General features: G+C 33.1%; 3 protein-coding genes across 3 annotated transcripts; 2 read left to right on the forward strand and 1 right to left on the reverse strand.

The window, feature by feature from the left end:
* The first annotated feature begins 1,678 nt into the window (after positions 1–1,678).
* LOC143628012 (U-box domain-containing protein 32-like) lies at positions 1,679–7,173 on the forward strand. The gene is made up of 9 exons (XM_077097707.1): positions 1,679–1,876; positions 2,761–2,828; positions 2,936–3,057; positions 3,156–3,260; positions 3,362–3,431; positions 3,522–3,668; positions 3,738–4,265; positions 5,075–5,731; positions 6,765–7,173. Exons 1-9 carry the CDS (start codon positions 1,711–1,713, stop codon positions 6,945–6,947), a joined length of 2,046 nt encoding a protein of 681 aa, XP_076953822.1. The 5' UTR covers positions 1,679–1,710; the 3' UTR covers positions 6,948–7,173.
* Positions 7,174–9,587: 2,414 nt separating this feature from the next.
* Positions 9,588–10,640, forward strand: LOC143626534 (uncharacterized). Its single transcript, XM_077096601.1, has one exon. It carries the CDS (start codon positions 9,874–9,876, stop codon positions 10,594–10,596), a length of 723 nt encoding a protein of 240 aa, XP_076952716.1. The 5' UTR covers positions 9,588–9,873; the 3' UTR covers positions 10,597–10,640.
* Positions 10,641–13,940: 3,300 nt separating this feature from the next.
* LOC143626544 (cytokinin hydroxylase-like) lies at positions 13,941–17,991 on the reverse strand. Its single transcript, XM_077096607.1, has 4 exons — positions 17,543–17,991; positions 16,950–17,179; positions 16,093–16,713; positions 13,941–14,654 (listed from the first exon to the last, which is right to left on the reverse strand). The coding sequence occupies exons 1-4, from the start codon at positions 17,820–17,822 to the stop codon at positions 14,226–14,228; spliced, it is 1,560 nt and encodes a 519-aa protein (XP_076952722.1). The 5' UTR covers positions 17,823–17,991; the 3' UTR covers positions 13,941–14,225.
* Between the last annotated feature and the right edge of the window lie 1,666 nt (positions 17,992–19,657).

Below are 19,657 nucleotides of genomic sequence, written 5' to 3' on the forward strand. Positions count from 1 at the left end.
AAATAAAAAATCTTACTGAACCGGTCTAACTCGTAGTATTTGAAAACATTTGATAGAGAAAAAAAAATAGATAAAATGGTAAAAGACGTCATTTATGTTTGCACGAATTTTCAATGGACGTCATTTGACAAACTTAATGACAGAAAACATCTTTTATGTTCAAAAAACGTTGCACGGTTCGTCCTTTTCACTAACGAAGGTTAGTTTCTCTCGTTAAATCCAGTCATGTGCACCTCATGTGAGGGTAGTCTTTTTACCCCTCAGGGGTTATTTGTGTAATTGACTTAAAATCTTGAGTTTTAAATAAATATAAAAGTTTTTATCTTTTTAGTCATTATCTTCCTCCCCAAATAATCAAAACCCACTATCAACGCCACAACCAAACACCACCCATCATCATCCCCAAATTTGTTTTCAGTCAATTAAATGTTAGAGTAGGTCACAAATCATCTCAACCGTCCATCCTCCATCACCTATGCAGTCGCCGTCGAATTCACCGACGACTTTTAAACAAGAGTCATGAATTCCGTTACCTCCCCATTCTCAACCCGACTCCACGACACCCGCAAATCCGCTTCCTTTCCCAACGCCTGATCCCAATCCCCAACCACCAGCGTCCCCAAACTCGAAGCCCTTGCTAGCTCACCTGATCTATCTATCTATCTAGGGTTTTCACTTAAAACTCCAATTCACCTTCCAAATCCCCAAATTCCATGGGCAACTGCTTCAGATCTCCGGCCGCCGTCGTCAGAGAAGACGTCAAGTCATCCAACGGCCACGATCACACCAACCGCAAACTCAAGTCTAACGCCGGCAACTCAAAGAAAGCACCTGTTATTGTTCTAGTTAAAAATCGAAGGAAAACATTGAAGACAAGTACGCATTAGATAGAGAATTAGGCCGTGGAGAATTCGGCGTAACTTATGTGTATAGATCGGAGTTCTCGGGAGCTGCTGGCGTGTAAATCCATATCGAAACGGAAACTTCGGACCACGGCGGTGGTGGTCCAGAGGTGTGGCGGTGATGGTCTTGAGATGCGGCGGTGGTGGTCCAGAGGTGCGGTGGTGCGGCGGCGGTAGTCCAGAGGTGCGGCTGTTGCCGGCAACCAGTATTGTTGGTTATTGGGTTGGTGGTGGTATTATAGAAAAAGAAATGCAGAAGTTTTGTTTTGAGAAGAAGATACTGTTTTCTTTGATTATTGAATATATTTATAAATTTACAAAAATATCCTCATCTGGAATGCATATGACCATATTTAACAAGAAAAATTAATTGGGTTAGTGTCAAAGGACATAATGTGATGGGGCTTTGAAACGTAAAGGATGTTTTCTGTCATTAAGTTTGCCAAATAACGTCCATTGAAAAACCGTGCAAACATAAAGTACATCTTTTACAATTTTGTCAAAAAAAAATAAAAAATAATAACAATCCAAGTAGCCTTATTAAAATATGAATAAAAATCGGTTATCCATTTGATGATAGAATATTGTCTCTGAAACAATCAAAGTCTTTTGGACACCTACCCGACCAATACTATTGACTTCCACCAACATAAGAGGTCTTTAGTTTTAGTTTTACTGAACCTAATTACATATGTTGTTGTGGGTTTCTTTCGATCTGTTCACACTCAATTCACAATCCATATAAATAATAATACTAGGGTTTTTTTCCGAATGCGTACGGAAAACAAACAGTAATTGAAGATCATCGATGGGGAGTGAAGAGGGGATTGAAGACGTGAATAATACCGTGTTTGTTGCAGTCGGGAATAATATTAATGAGAGTAAATCCATTATATTATGGACTTTAAATCACTTCTCCAGCATGAACATTTGCTTGCTTCATGTTCATCAACCAAACCACTTAATCACACTCCGTAAGTCCATCACTTCACTTCAATTGTCAATCTGTGTTGTCAAAATAGGTGTAAACGGGTCTTGTAAATAACCGGGTCTGTTCTCGGGTTTGGTCATACCCGACCCGAACCCGGTTAGTGATATATTCTTAGGACCCGGGTACCGACCCAACTGTAATATAACCAGTTATGCTCGCTTTGGCTTACCTGGTTAAAGTATCTCTAGTTCGGCCAACATTACTCCGAATCGTCTCGGTCAAGTCGGATTATTGCTGTTTTTAAATTATTACTGTGTCTATAATATTAAAGAAAGAATATCATTTTTTGAAATTATTTAGTATTTAAATATGTGTATCCTTTTGATTTATACTGATTTTTACATATTTTATTGTAAATATTAGTGAACTTATAATACTTAGCATAGATATAATTTCCCGAAAATGAATTTCTTTATAATTTACCATGTTTGAGTACTACATGTTAAATATAAAAAATTATAAACAGTATTTTCTTGGCATTCGAGGGTGGTAGGGTTTGATCTCGTATGGGCGGTAGGTGAGATCAAGATTCAAATAAAAAGTTAATAATTAAAAGTTTTGGTTTAACTTTTAAGAATGTTTGAAGTTATCGTTAATTGTGTTTATTTAGTTTATTTGAATTGAAGTCCTAGTTGAGTTTAGTTAGGATTGCTACGTACGGGTCTATATGAAGTTCTGAACACATTAGTTTGTTTCTATTTCTTTGTATCTGCTTTCTTTTCGTGAGTCGATTTATAAGAAAAGCTCTTCGAGCAAACCATGAGTAGGGGCACGTGATATTTCCGACAACCCTGGCAGCACCTCGCGACTTCTGCAACCATGATATTTCCAATGTTTATAATATTTAATTTCTGTATATGTTTACAGTGGATGATGATAGAATATCTATGCACAAAAGCCTAAATGAGTACAGTCTCATTTTATCTCAATTAGGGGTATCATTTCTTACTCTTTTTCCAGAATTTTTTAGCATAATTGATGAATATTAAATTTTAAAGTTGACACTAAAAAAATTTTGAAAATTGAAAATTGGGAACTTTAGGTTGAAGCAGGTAAAGTGTGGATAGAAGCCAACGATGTTGAAACCGGTATTATACAAACGATCGAGCTGCATCGTGTGCAATGGCTTGTAATGGGAGCTGTATCCGAAAAGCTATATTCCAAGTATGAAATATACAATTTATTTTAATAATCAAAATATTCAATTTGTTAACATTGTTATGTTTGTTAAAGAATCTAATTTGTTAATGTTAAGATTGCAGGGATATGTCAGAGATCAAGTCTAGTAAAGCAATATATGTTTGTCAACATGCACCAATTTCATGTCAAATTTGGTTTGTTTGTAAAGGCCACCTCATCTATACAAGGTTTTAAATTTTTGTTATTAATTATTATACAATATACATAGTTGATTGCTAATATAAAATCTAAATTATTTAATTATGTTTATTTATTGATGATGCTATAGACAAAATGGATCGACTTTACCGCATGAATATAAAAAAAAGCTGTCTCACTCGCTTTCTGCTATGTTTCTGGTACAACACAAAAATTTGTTTCTTTGTTTTTTTTTCTTTTAATATGTCTTTTTTATTTATAAGTATTAGTATATTGTCTGCTTCTTACAGGAAGGATCGAAAGGGCTTTCATATTCCGAGTTGCAGGAAGACTTGCATTTGCCCACTAAGGATGCTGAAAAGTCAAAGCAGAAAGCGTTTGAAGAGTCAATAAAAAGGTGGAGAGCTGAGGAAGACGCCAACGAGGCTTTAAATAAGGTAAATATAGTTTATTTAACTTTCTAATTAATATTATGTAATTTGCTACAATTTTTCCAACTTAAACAGGCCGAAGCATCAGAAAGATCATTAAGCGAGGAAATTACAATAATAAAAGAAATAGAGGTTACTATAACAACGAAAACTGAAGAAATGAAAACAATGAAAAATCAGCGAGACGGGTTCATAAACGAGCTTCAGATGGTCAAAGACCAAAATCCGGGACTTGTTGACCAAATTTCAGAAAACCAATGCACAAAAGAAGAATTGGAGAAGAGGATTGTTCAAGCAGTGAATCTGTTGATTACTTTTAGAGAAAGTCGAGATAACTTGCAAGACAAAGTTGATAATGCAAGGAGACAAATTAACAGGCTTGCGAAAAATGTATACGAAGAGAGCGCGAATTTGTCACATGCAGAGTTTTATAAACCGTCTTTTATGGAAATTATGGAGGCGACTCAAGATTTTAATCAATCTTTGAAGATTGGTGATGGAAAACGAGGTAGTGTTTATAAAGGGATTCTTCGCCATTTTAAGGTTGCAATAAAGATGCTGCCTTCTGTTGGTTCTCAGAGTGATGCAGAATTTGAACATGAGGTAACTTGTTGCTAAATGTTAGTGGTGGCTAATGGGCTGGCTGGGCCGGGCCTGTTCGCCAACTCGTTATATGTTCATGTGTGTTTTAAAAAAAAAAAATAATTATCAACTATGCTTCATTAAAACCGGTTTCATTTAAGTTCGTTTGCGTTTGTTTATGTTCACTCGATTATTTTCAATTACGGTTGTTAGTTTACGTCGGTTTAAGTTTATTCGTTTACATTCATCAATATATTCATGTAAAGTTTTTAGGCACATTACAATTTAGTCTAGTTTTAGAAATTAAAATATTACCCATGAGAATTTATTCTAGCTTTAGTTTTTATTGACTTTTTAGGCCCAACACATTTTTGCTCATATTTGGTTTTAACTGTTGTTAGCTCAGTTATGCTCTATGTTTGTCATTAACGAACGAACAAAAACATTTTTTTAACGAACAAACGTGAGCAAGAAAACCCTGTTTGTATTATTGTTCTCGTTAGTTAAAGTTAAACTAACGAACATGAACGTGCTCCTTTCGTGTTCGTTTGGTTCGTTTACTGGTCGAAAGTCGCCCACGTAAAATACTTTAAATCATTCTAGTGAGAACAAAAAATAATTGTTAGTGAAAATAGTACAACTTTTTTTTTATCAAATTCGACATATTTAAGACTGTTTATAGAAAAGTTTGAAATTTTGAAGCAAAAGTATATCAGGTCAATTCATGTGACCTGTAAGAACAGTTATCCATCCGACCCGTTACTCGACCCACACATTTTTCCACTGCAGTTTTGTTTCCTGACCCCAGTCATTATATTAATTTCATGCAGGTGGAGATTTTGAGCAGAATAAGGCATCCAAACCTCGTGACACTAATCGGTGTTTGTCCCGAAACAAGATGTTTAATATACGAATATCTTGAAAATGGTAATCTTGAAGATCAACTCGCTTCACATCAATGGCACAGCCGAATAATAATCTGTTCAGAAATATGTTCCGCACTAATCTTCCTCCACAACAGCAAACCTCAAATCATCCATGGAAACTTAAAACTTTCCAACATTCTTCTCGACTCAAACCGAACATCCAAATTAAGCAACCTAGGAATCAACCATTTGGTCCCTGATATAAACAATGAACCTCATGATTTAGTTTCTTCAGACGTGTATTCATTTGGAGTTGTGTTATTAAGAATATTAACAGGGAGACCGGGTTCAAGTGTTGTAGATGATACAAAGCATGCGTTAGAAGAAGGGTATTTTGGTAATATTTTGGATTTGGCGGGTGGCGATTGGCCCGCCGAGCATGCGAAGGACTTGGCGTATCTTGGTTTAAGATGTTGTGAAGAGAGCCCGATGAACTGGCCTGATTTTGTGGATGATGTATTGACAAAGTTGGAGACAATGAGGAATCTTGTAAAGGTATCTTCAGTTGAGTCCGAGAATCGTAGCAAGGTTCCGCCTTATTTTGTCTGCCCAATTTTTCAGGTACACTTTTATTAATAAAAGATAATAATATTTAATGTAAAGATGGAAAATTGGGCGGGTACATAACGGGATTGTGTCAAAAGGGTTAATTAAAAGATAAAATTTCAATATTAATGCAACTAGGAAATGATTCAAGAGGTATTATGCATTTGCTTACACCCTTTCTTATATATAATTTGTATGTGTAAAAAGACTAAAATGCCCTTCTATTTAGTAGTTTGTGGGTTAGTTGAGCCAAAACTGAAACCAGCGACCGAAAAAAAGTCAAATTATAACTACTGGACTAAAATTGTTATTTTGACTGAACCGCGTGGACTAAAACCGTAGTTAACTCTTTTGTTTATTTTACCTGTTTGACCCGTTGGAGAAAAGAAAATCGACACAATGAATGGAAACCGCCACCTACCGAATGCAAAGATAACAAAAACAAGATGAATGATGTATGAAATATTGAAATGATTGAATAATGCATCTTCACTCTTGAAATTTATTTGATAATTAATTTGCAGAGTAAACTACGGTTTTCGTTCCTGTGGTTTGTCCAAATCTACGGTTTTAGTCCAATAGTTTAAAATCTGCGATTTTCGTCTCTGTGGTTTCATTTCACTTGCAGTTAAATCCGACCTCACTAACCCTGTTAAGTCTGATCGTTAAACCCATCAGTGTGCCCCTCACGTGAGGGCAATTTTGTCCTTTTTCCCCCAAATACACCTCAGCCCTTCACGCGAGGGGGCTTGTGAATCAGGGTTGGGGTTTATTTGGGGAGAAAAAAGACAAAATTGTCCCTCACGTGCGGGGCACGCTGATGGGTTTAATCATCATACTTAACGGGGTTATTGGGGTCGGATTTAATTGCAAGTGAAATGAAACCACATGGATGAAAATCGCAAATTTAAAGCTATTGAACTAAAACCGCATATTTGGACAAACCACGGGGACGAAAACCGTAGTTTACTCTAAGTTGTAATAAAGTAAGTTTTTTGACATTATTTCAATGGTGCATAGAGAAATTAATATATTTGAGCATTTGCAGGAAGTGATGAAAGATCCATACATAGCAGCAGATGGTTATACATATGAAGAAGATGCCATAAAAGGTTGGTTAAACAGTGGCCACAAGACTTCACCTATGACCAACCTTGAGCTTGATCACTGTGACTTGCTACCTAATCATGCTCTTTTTGATGCAATTCAAAAATGGCAACAACATTCCTAAAATACCCCTAAGTTTGACTTTGGCTGTACATCATGAACATACATTCAAGTATAGTACTCATCTTGTTCTTGAAGCATTTGTTTACTCTGCAGGTTTTCTATTTAGTTATTTAAGGTTATGAAATTGGATATTTATAATTCAATCTATGACTAGTTAGCCGAAAATATTTCATACTGGCAATGTAATGAATAGCACTACTATCTTTTGATTTCTTTACCAAGTGTAATCTCACTTTAGCACTACTCTTTCAAAACAATTTACAACATTCTGATCGAGCAAGAATAAGTCATTTGTTAGTGAGAGGATGTCAATGGCGTGCTTGTGAATTTTTTTCTAGTGTCGGTGTTTCTTGGTCTTGGATTTCTCTCAACTTAACGTTCAAATTTTGGTTGGGTCGGGAGTATGTTTTCATTCATTATTGAAAATCGTGATGTTGACATGGACCTCTAAGAATCAATTGGTTTTGTTCGGAAAAATCACATGGAAAATTATTTAATTTTAATTTTTTCGATAGTATTCTTTAAAATTGAAGATTCAAAGTTTGATACTTTCTTTTGAGGTCTCTCTAATTTACCCAACAACTTTTAAGCAACTTCATATCACCTTTAAACTGAAAATTCAAGTTTCAAAGTTTAAACAATTTTGAATTTCAATCTAAGACTTAACTTGGTCAAACAAATAGGCAAATCAAATATGAATACATAAAAACACCCAACTTTTAAAGTTTCAATAATATACAAAAAATAAAAAAAATAAAAAAAAACATACAAAAAGTCAATAGACGAATCGTGCTTGACTGTAGGCCGGTGAGTACCATGGGCCGGGTTAGACTTTGGATAAAGGTAAATGTGGATTTGGTAAACTGGGCCTTTGATTGGATGAAAGAACTTTGGGCTTACTATATTTATATTTAACAAGGGGGTGTTCGGGATTCCTTATTTTACCTCCTTATATGAGGTATAAGATATAAGTTACAAAGTGGTAACTTATACCTTATACCCTCACAAAAGTTAACTTTTCAAAACACCTTATAACTTATAACCCATAAATTATAAACTATAAGGAGTTAAAATAAGGAATCCTAAACACCCCCTAAGTATAGTTTTAATTGATAAAACAAATATTGACCTTTTATTTTCGTAAAAATTTAGTATATATGAGATAGAAAATAAAACAAATTTCAGAAAAGTTTAATGTCTACGGAAGTTTATATAAACTAAATAACATCTTCAATGTAAACCCATATGCTATAACACTGAATCACACAAATTACGACTAATTAACTCGTAATTCATTTAAGTTTGCCCTATTAATAATAACATTGATAATAATAATACAAATAATAATAATAATAATAAAAATAATAGTTACAAAAATTTATAAAGTATGTAATTATTATTAAAACTAATAGTATATTATAAGAGTTATTTTGTACTTTAACTAATCACTTTTACATTGGTATCTTAATATACATCTCTATAATTAACTAAAAAGCACATTTTTTCTATTTTTTTAAGAGAATATCTCATAGAATAGTAACCTTTAAAAGTGTTCTAATTAAGTCACTCACATATATTTTTCTCAAATTAGATCACTAAATCTTCAAATCGAGTCTCATTGATTTTTGTGTGCGTCAAGAAAGAAATGAAGGATAAGATGTGGGGTTCGGAATTTGCAATATATGTAGTTATAAATAAAAAAACTAAAAAACGCTAATTATTTTAAAATTCAAAAATAAAAAAAAAATTCATGTCATCACTCAACGTCAGCATAAAAAAAAATAAAAAGATTTCCTATGTGAAACAAAAAAGAAAAACGCTAAAAAAACATATTAAAACCTTTAATTTAATAAAATATGAAAATTGAGTGACTTAATTGAAACAATTTTTAAAGTTGAGTAACCTAATTGAAACACTTTTAAACTTAGTTCCTATTTTATGAAGTTTCTCAAAAAGAAAAAAGCTTCCACATCTAGCTCTTTATCTCTATATCTATCATACTCATAAACACTTATTTTATTATTTTTTTATACACTCACAACAAAATATAAATAGTTGAATATGAACCTCTGAATACAGAGGTGAAGTTTGCTTTTCTATAAAACCTTCTTTATTATAAAGAATATAATGTAGTGATGTTTTAACTGTTTTTTCAATTGTTTTCTTTATATTATATAGAAAAACATACCAACGGACGCTTGTACATTGAGCTTAGACAGTGGGAAAAAGGTAAAAAGAAAATCGAACCAATCAAATATCATCGTTACCCATTAAGCATCGATCCAAAAATACGAAACTGAGTAGTGTTTATTGAGTGAGTGAACTTTTACAAAATAATATCTTATATCTATATATGCAGTGTGTTCATATCATAATTTTTAGTGGGTCGTAAATTTAATTTCATAAAGCTTGGCCGCACAAAAATCCGGAGGTCGGCGTTTTAAAACTTTTGAAGTAGATTAAAAAAATATAATATAGTTAACATATAAAGTAAAATACAAAAATTAATATGTACGTAGCTTGACTTCACAAGCCACAACTTGTATGCTTGATCCGTTATTGAGAAGTCAAATTTAGAATATCATCAAAGTGACATAACGCCTAACGTATTATTTGATATATAATAATAAAAATATTATTATTATTATTATTATTATTTATTTCATGCAAATACAATCCACAATATACAACCAAGTGGACGACCGCGTACTACGTAGATGACATCCAACGACTGGTCTCATCGTACTCGGTCGTTGAACCGGTCAAACCAACAAACCACGTGTCATATTATTCACTTTCTCCATGCACGTGCAATAGTAACACTCCTTGTTTCTCTCTCATCCTCACAAACCCTAATTTCCTCTCTCTAAAACCAACATATCCACAATTTTAACAACAAATTTAAGAAGCACAAGATCATCGTAAAAATGTCCGGTAGGGCGGTGCCGAAAGACGAAATCACCCTCGAAAAAGAATCCAACCATGCCCACCAACCAAAATCCCAACTCCACCGCGGCATCCTCTCATTCCAACAACTCAACGCCCTCGCCATCGCCCTCGTCCTTTCAGCCTCAGGCATGGTCTCCATCGAAGCGTTCGCATTCGTTATATTCTCGTTCTTCTACATGTACTTCCTCTCAAAAGTCTCATTTCCTACCCTAACACTCTCGCCATCACATAACCACCTAGTCTTTGACAACATTAGTAACAATATTAATCGTGTTCTCAACCTCTACTCATTTGCGGGTGTGGTGTTCGGGTTGTTTCTTCCCGTAGCGTATATATTTGAAGGGATTATTGAAGGGGATAAAGAGGGGATTAAGGCGGCTACTCCACATGTGTTTTTGCTAGCTAGTCAGTTGTTTTTGGAAGGCGTGGCTTATTCGGATCGGTTTTCGTTGCCAATGAGGGTGTTGGTGCCGGTTGTGTATAACTCGACGCGGGTGTTTACGTTGATGGAGTGGGTGAGGAGTGAGATATCGAAGGTGGAACAAGTGTTTCATGGGAGTAGTAGAAGGTTGGTTATGGGGAGGATATTAGCGGTGATTAATATGGTTTATTGGAGTGTTAATTTGTTTGGTGTTTTGTTGCCGTTTTATGTTCCTTTAGCTTTTAAGAGATATTATTCAGATGATCAAAAGAAAGATTGATATAATGATATTGACAACGTACATTATCAAATTTAGAGTTTTTATTGGTTTGGATAATTAATTAGAATGTGTATATATAATAATTAGGGCTATTGCCCTTCATGAAACATGGCCGAGGCAGACTAACTCGTGTGTGGTTGTCGGCCTCAGCTATGTTTCCTGGCTAATCGAGTTGATATTGTCCATTATTAAAGATGATGCAAGTTTTATGATTTGTATAGAGTGAATACTTGTTTTTTTTAATAAGATTTTTCATTAAAAGTTTTAATGGAGAACTTAACTAAAGCACCCACTTTGACGTTCATATACTGTCACATAAGCCCCACATCAGATTCCAAACATTTCACTTCCTCTTCCACCTTCAAGTTTGCAGCAACAAACCCCACTCGACGGACGAACAGCCACAACATGGAAGTTTGCCGCTGCTCGTTTGTTGCCTTCCCACGATGGACGGACGGATATCCACAAACCTTGTGTTGAGAGTGCTCTTAATTTTGATGATGGGACGATATTTGTATATGCAAGCGGATGAATAAGCATTTAATAAATTAAAAAACTAGGTTTTTTAGCATAATAACAAGAAAGACTTAATTTATGCGTGGTACGTAATATAATTAATTAGTTGACAATTAACTGTTTATGTAATAATGGAACGTTCCATTAAATTATGATGATGCACGATAATGAAAAGTTGTATTACATTTTTATAAAAGTGGTATTACTTTCATAATTAATTTATGAATCATGTAGTGTGTTTAATTACGCCCTCGCATGTTTTATATTATGTTGTTTTGTTTTCTTGTATAAACCGAAGTGTGCTACCTCATTCTTTGTATATGTATATAGATAGCGACTTACCAATGACGCATGATAATTTATTCGCTTTACACGTTTTTCATATTTCCTACTAGACCTTTGCACTATTTATAATATGATAAAATAAAAGTGTAAAAGTTTGGGCAATATTTCCACTATGAAGTGATCAAGTGTAGTCTATAAACATAAAATGATAGGAGAGGCAATCATTTCCCTAAAAAGAGTATGGGGCTACTAATAATGTGTCACAATGATATAGTGCTATGTAAGGTGTGTTACATGTGCTTTTTTATAATTTGCCTAATTTATAAAACTTTATAAATCGAGAAAGAGTCAAAACTAAATTTAATGGTGTTTACTCTGTTTAGGTAAAATGTCATCAAAATAAGAACTTTTTTTCTAAATAATAACATTTTATGATTAAACTAATGTAGTTCGCTAGCAGCTTAACTTGTTTGCACCTTTATCCGCCGTCTTCGTTTATAGACGAAATATTATCCAATATCCTTATACCTAAACAAAGTGAAAGGGGTGGTGATCACTTGAGGCCCACTAATCATAGTTAGCCATAGATGTAGGCAAATAAACCGTTTAACCGAACTGATCTGAAAATCGAACTGAAACCAAACTTATTTAATACCGATTATGTAGAAAACGGTTTGAAACCAATTGAAACCGTAGGTTTGAAAGCGGTTTGTAATTTTCTTTCTCAAAACCGGTTAACCGAACCGAAACCGGCCAAAACCGATCAATACCCGAACCGAAAGCGGTCGTAACTTGATCAAGAAACCGGTTTCAACCCGAAAAGAAATCGATCATAAACCGGTTTTAACTTTTGTTGACTAAAACGAACCGGTTTTAACCCAAAACGATTTTAAGTTTTAAACTAGTTTGTGCACCTCTAGTTAGCTAAGTCATTTCATCACTTAAACACTTGAGACCCAATTTGCATATGAGGTAGTGATCACCTTACTGGTTGAATCCATATATATTTTCTAAATTAAATATAAAATCAAATTAAACCAAAAAAAAAAAGACAATTTCATCAAATAATAAAATAGAGATAAATAAAACTAAAAGCTATAATAAATTTATTCGTTTCGTCTTAGCTAACACGAACCTTCGGCCTTAATGGTTTTCTTAATTTGGACCAAATTTTATTTGGTTGAACAATATTCTATTTTTATTTATTTATTTAATTTTTTTATGAAAGAGTGTTGAAGAGTAGGAGAAGAAATATGTTTAATAAATATGAGTTTGATTTTTTACATAGAGTAAAAAAATATATTTTTTTCTCAAAGGTTAAAAGACCATTGCCCAACGTCCTATTTTTCTATTTTGATTGTGATAGTGGTCATTGAGATTTGCCATCTTTGGGAATTGAAAACACATGGGATGGTGTTTCGTGAACCACAATGGAGTGGTGTATTAATTGGCTATAAAATCATATTTGAGCTTTGTGATTTGTTGTTTCTTTAAATGGACCCTTAGCAATTAGTTTCAACATTAGTCTTTCCTTGAGGTTTTAAACTTTGAGGGCTAGCTAATCCTTTTTCTATTTAAGAGAATCTTATATAGCCAAGCAACATGATAATAAAATCTTAAAGCGTATCTTAAATTAAACTTGACACTTTTGCTTCCTTACTTCTTTTAGATATAGTTTTATGTGTTAAGACCATTCACGGTAAGAAAACTAAAAAACACTCCCAACTAGCTAATAGCTAACTCGTGGCTAAACCATTAACAATTAAAGACAATGAGGGATCTTTTTACTCACTCAGTCCCATCAAACTTAATTACATTTATTTCGTATTATGGCTAAAAAGACCCACAAAAAGGAAGCAAACTTAACATAATCCAATAAAGAATGTTGAGGCTTACTCTTACTTCCAAAACTTTCTTGATCATTCCTCAAATGCCAAATAACCACCTTTTTTTTTTTTTTTTTTTAATTTTGATCACTCATCTCTCTCTCTCTCTCTCTCTCTCTCTCTCTATATATATATATATAAACAAGATCAAACACATTTTATTTTTAATATGAAAACAGTGAGAACCAATTTGCTATTATCATTAGGTTTATTTTTATAGGTGTTTGCTGTTATTTTTTGCTCGTATTTTCTAATTTTCGATTAGACGTTATAAATATTTGTTGATTCATATTTCGTTGTTATTATTAGATTTTTTTTCTTTTGTTACATGTATTTGCTGTTATTTACTTTTATTATTGTATTCTTTATTATGATTCTTTTGTTATAATTTTTAGATTTTTTTCTTTATTATTATAAACTATTCTTTATTATAAATTCTTTTATTATAATTGTAGTTGGTATTGTTTTTTACATTCTCATTTTTTATAAATTAATATTATTTCTTACATTCTCATGTTAAAAGATATGAACCTTTCTCTAAGTATATAAATTAAAAGGGCTCACCAATATCTTAGGCAATTTAGTCCAAGACCGGCCACCAAAAAAATTGTCAAAACCAAGAGCCATACAGTAAGTAAAAAGTGTTCGGTAAAAATAAGAAAAACCAATCTTAATAACGACTTATTGTGGATGCTTTTGTATTCAAACAATATGATCGTACATGTCCATAAAAACTTTTAAATACTGTTATAATGTTAAAGAAATAAGAAACAAACATTATACATGGAATTCAGTTGCTTCCTTGTACAAACACTATCATTTGACCTATTTTATTGCCCTAACAACATATGCGCGGATGATAAAGTTACATGTACTCATATCCGTAGTAAGAACAATAATAATAAAAAACCTCTTTGGTTATCGGTAAGTACTTCTATAAACCTACAACGGTTTCATAATCAAGGGCAAACCTTGCATAGGCCGAAGGGAAAGCATAACTGCGGGTAAATGGGTGTAATTTGGTGATAAGGAAAACGAAAACCTAGTTAGGATTAAGCTCAAGACAATTTTGTACTCCATTGCGCTTAAATTTCGACCCACACACATTCGACCACCAAACCCGAAAGGCAAATATCCCATTTTGTTTTGGCACCCACCATACAAGTCATCCTTGAACCGCCCGGGATTAAATTCATTGACATCTTCACCCCAAAACTCACGATCATGGTGCATTGCCACCACATCAATCCATATGTTGGTGCCATCGGGGATTACTGATGTTTGGTTTAATCTAATGTCACCTCGTACTTGTCTTTGTACGTTTGGCGCAGTCGGATATAATCTCAAAACTTCATTCATCACCCATCCCATCTGTTGTCATAAAATATAATGATAAAAACAAATCAATATCTTCATTTGATAGTTGTAACATGAAAAAAAAAAGAATAAAAATGTTATGATAAGATTCTGTTTGTTACTTAACAATTTAACATGATCTATATAGCTTAACTAACATGTTACATGATATATCTATTAACGTGATTTGTTTTAAATGGACACTTGATATTATTCAATTGAATTCCTTTGTTTGGCAAGATTTTATCGTAATTATACCATATATTGCAAAATATTTAATATTCATGTTGTACTTATCATTATCCACAGGTGATTTTATCAAACCTAACATCTAGCCAAACAATTGGAACAAACTGAATAAACCTACTAATCTATACCATGAGTTAGGGACCTCTTAAATTTTAAGAGGTATCAAGCTCAATGCTTTATATACAACACATAAATGCATCAAAAATTTAAAATTAGGGGTAATTAAGTCTTTACTCACAAGTATTATACTTACAATTTTTGTCACTCAACTTCACTACTTTTTCTGTAAAGTTTAATAATAGTTACAAATATACCCCCTAATTCAAAACTAACTACCCCACGATTTTTTTAACGGTCATAACTTTTTCAAACGTTAATACTTTTTCAAAAAAATTATATCATAAAAATGAGCATTTTATTCTCTTTAATTTGGGTATAATATTGCTATAATTTTTAGTTTTAAAATATTGGCATGTTATGCGCTTACCGTTTAAAACCGGGTAATAGGTCGAGTCGGACGAGTTCGGGTCATTTGTAAAAGTACAATATGGTCGGAATGAGTCGATACGAAAAAAAATGGTTTTGGTTCGGGTTCAAGTGGAAAGGGGCCCGGTCAGAAGACTCATAACGCTGTCGAGTCGGAACAGGTTTGAGGCCAAAACGGGTTGGTTTAAAAAAATAATTTATTTCAAATTACTGTATATTTCAAATTAACGTATATTTCAAATTAATGTATATTGGTTAAGCATGTTTTAATGTCGGTAACGAGCATTCCCATCCGGTTACATTGTTCAATCTTCGATTACACGCAACTAGCTTTGCCCGAGTTACGCGTCCAATTTTAGGCTACATTTGCACCGTCATCAGGTGACGTATATACCGACACAGACTATGTGTTCAATGTTGAGTTACGTTCGTGCACCGTTGCATAACGCGGACACCCTGCTAGTTTCTAATAATGATTAACAATGAGGATGTTTTTTAAGTGTCTAAGATTCTTGTTAATTAAGAAAGAGAGATTTAGTATTATTTAGAAATATAATCAGTATTTAAGATTGTAGTATAGATAGTTTAAAATATTTCGAATCAATGGTCAATCAATGATTCAAATGACCATTAAAAACAAAAATAAAACAAAAACTAATAGGAAACCCTAGCTAGCATGTTACTATGTACTAACTAATAAGTGAATCAAACATGCTACCTTCTTTAGACGAGCAACTGTGGTTGCATCAATGTCACCATCTCCAATCACTTGTTTGATTTCTTCTCTAAGCTCATCTTGCCACATGGGGTGTTGTGCTAATAGCAATAAGCTCCAAGTGATTGCCAAAGCTGTGGTCTCATGCCCACCAAAAAAGAATGTTTTACATTCATCCACAAGCTCCCTTGTACTCAATGCCCTCCCTTTCTTACCATCCACATGGTTTTCTGCCAACAAAACCCCTAAAAGATTTTGCTGTTCTTGACCACCACCATTTTCAGCCATCGATCTCTTTCGATCAACGATGATCGACAGAAGTAGGGCATCTATCTCTTTCCCAAGTCTTTCGGCTTCCAGATTTTGTCCCAAACACATGTACTTGCCAAAAGGTACGCCCACGTAACGGCTCGACTTGAATAGTGTCTCTTGCATTGCTCTTAGTTTCTTGAAAACAGTTCTACCGTTTTCGTAATTCATTCCAAAGCTTGTTTTCGCGATGATTTCACCCGCCGTGCTTATGATCTCTCGTTCTATTTCGATCTCTGGTTTCCCATTGTTAATCAAATCCGCCCATCGGTCAAGCATGCTTCTTGTTGTCTCTACCATCATGCTTGACATTGCCTGTTAATTAAACATGTACATTAATATTAGTATGATTAGAGATAGTAATAACAAGTACTAAAATCTATATAACCTTATTTAATTATTTTTTTTCTAGTTAACATGAAAACCCGTTATCTAGAAAACTCATTGGTCGATGTGCATTTTCAATATTTGCTAACTAACAAGATCAGTTAAATCACAAATATTATAAAGATTACTTAGGAAACCAATGAAAACAAGATATCAGACTGTACCTTGAGGTTAGAAGGGGAGAATGCAGGAGTAATAACATGACGATGGCGAACCCAATCATCACCTTCAACCATAACTAAACCATCACCAAACATGGGTTTCCTATCGTTCTTGAAAACATTCGGTTTTCCCCAGCTTTTCCCCATAACCCCAGACGAAATCTTCTTCAAGAACTCCGGATCAGCAATGTACAAAAAAGGCTCAGTTCCTAGCCAGTACATAAACACCTTCCCTGCAAAATCAAGAACCATAAACCCTAATTCAGTTAAACTCTTAAGTGTGCGCGCTTAACGTGTAAATTGTATTTATAATTGTAATTAGAGTTTATACACCATCTTGGATTATACAAAACACCACCTCTAACTAAAACTAATTACATTGTGTGTTAACAAATTCAAGCAAAATTTTGAAAAAAGAATGCTAACAATTATAAACAACAATTAGATATTTAATTACAATAACTTTGTTTAATGTAGGATCGGGTTTGCCATTCAAAAAGGGATGGTGGCACAGCTTTTTGCCAGTTTATTCACCTCTCTATTGTAATTAGATCTTTTTATTTAATATATGATTATGAGTGAAAAAAATTTTTTACCATATAATTTTTGCCATTGAGCGAAAAATGGGAAAACACTGGAATGAATATCATTCGACACAGTCGAAGACACCAAACGAGTTTTGTTCTTCATGGTCTTCTTCATCTCGACGATGTTACCTAACGGGAAGCTCGGAGGCGGACCCGAAAAGCCATTACTGGCGAGCTTTCTGTAAGCTCTAATGGGCAAAACCCAACAAGAATACAAGACCCTCCATAACATAAACGAAAAGCATGCAGCCATTCCAAAGATAAGAGCTTGAATAATATTATTCTCCATTGATATATCTGTTGTATATAAGCTAGGTAGGTAGGTAGAATATTAATATGGGAATAATATGTTGTTTGATTATGTTGAAAGATGGCGAATGGTGTTGGATATTTATAGGCAAATATGAATGGAACGTATAAAGTTTGACTGAAAATGGCCCCCTGAAATACGGAATATTGAATGAGGAATTTGAATATGCGAAAATTAATATAGAAATAGACGGTGGTCACACTAAATATAAAATACTTTTGCACTTTTTCTTTCTTCCGTCCAAGTAGTTTTCGTTACACGGTTTAAAAAGGGGAAATAGACGTACCCTAGCTAAATGACATTTACCACTCAAAATTATACACTGCTGGCTATAAACTATGATGTTTTTAAAATTTCTATTCTAAATCTGTTAAATATGACAAACGACGGTTTTAAATTTTTAATCATGTTATTTCCACCGTATCCAACTAAATACAGTAAGTTTTCACTAAAATCTAAAATATTGTCGGATCTCACCAAATATTGTTGGATCTCACTACCGCACTAAAATGTCATCGCATATCACATGTGATACCTTTGGATTTTGTAGATAATATTGTCGGATCCACAGATATATTTATCGTTGCCGCATTGTTAATATCGTGGGCCTCAAAGATAATTTTTCCGTCTCACAACAAATTCCGTTGGATCGACGATTTATGTGACACGTGACGTGATATTATTTGTAAAAGAACTGGCTTCTGATGACACAACTTTGAGATTGTCATTTTCAGAATGTTTTTGATCAAATGTACGATCTTTTAATTTCATTGAAAAGTAATTTAATTACATGTAAATCCCTTGTGATAATATAAAATAGAAATTATTTAATAGATCTAGGGTGTACACAGAACGAAAATAATCAAACCGTAACTAGAGCAATTGATTTAAGCGAACCAAAAGTACTGAACTCAATAAATAAAACCCCACAAATTTGGTTATATGTTTTTTCAATAAACCAAAAATTTGTTTCGGTTTCTGATTTTGCTGTCATCCAAAAACCAACTTTATATAATTTATATGAAATTATTAAATCGTGTAGCTCAAAATTTTAAAATTTAAATGTGCAATAATTAACTAGTTATTAATTTTTTTTTTTTTTTTTTTTTTAGTCTAGAAAAAAGATATAATTTACTATAAAACGATTACAATTTAATAAAATAAAAAACTTAGACTCAAATTAAGTTCAACTTCATAACTTTTGCAACTATATTTTCAGCTTAAAAATTTTAAGTTTAAATGATAAAACTAAAACTACTGAAATCAAACGGGTTTCAAAAACCCAATAACGGAATTTTTGGTTTAAGCATTAAACCAACAAATGCACACTCCTAGTTAAAAATGTTTATATTCTTTTGGCTACTTAAACAAAACAATGCTATGTAAAAATGAGCATCTCCGATGGCTTATCACAAAATAAATTTAGATAAAATTCATTGTAACAAAACTAATCAAGATAGTCTAGTTTAACTACTGTTACTTAAACTATCATGAAATAAATTTTTTTTAATCGGGTAAAGATAAAATAAAATAAAAAGGAAGACAAAAAGGAGAAGTGTGAAAATGATTTATGGCCACACAAAAACCACTCAACATAATTAAAAAAAATAATTAAAAAATAAGAACTCAAAATATAAATAAAACTGAAAAAAACTAAAAAACCAAAATGTTTCCCCCGTCATTCTTGTTCCCAAAAAAACCGACGATAAGACACAATATCGGGAAAAAATAAACAATGGCACAATTGAACAAACAACATAATGATAAACTAAAGAAGACACAATATATATGTCACAAAATTTAACATAATGCCG

This window comes from Bidens hawaiensis, unplaced genomic scaffold (assembly GCF_021521415.1).
Source record: "Bidens hawaiensis isolate Kalapana, Puna unplaced genomic scaffold, B.hawaiensis_p1.1 tig00000458_1, whole genome shotgun sequence".
NCBI lineage: Eukaryota > Viridiplantae > Streptophyta > Magnoliopsida > Asterales > Asteraceae > Bidens > Bidens hawaiensis.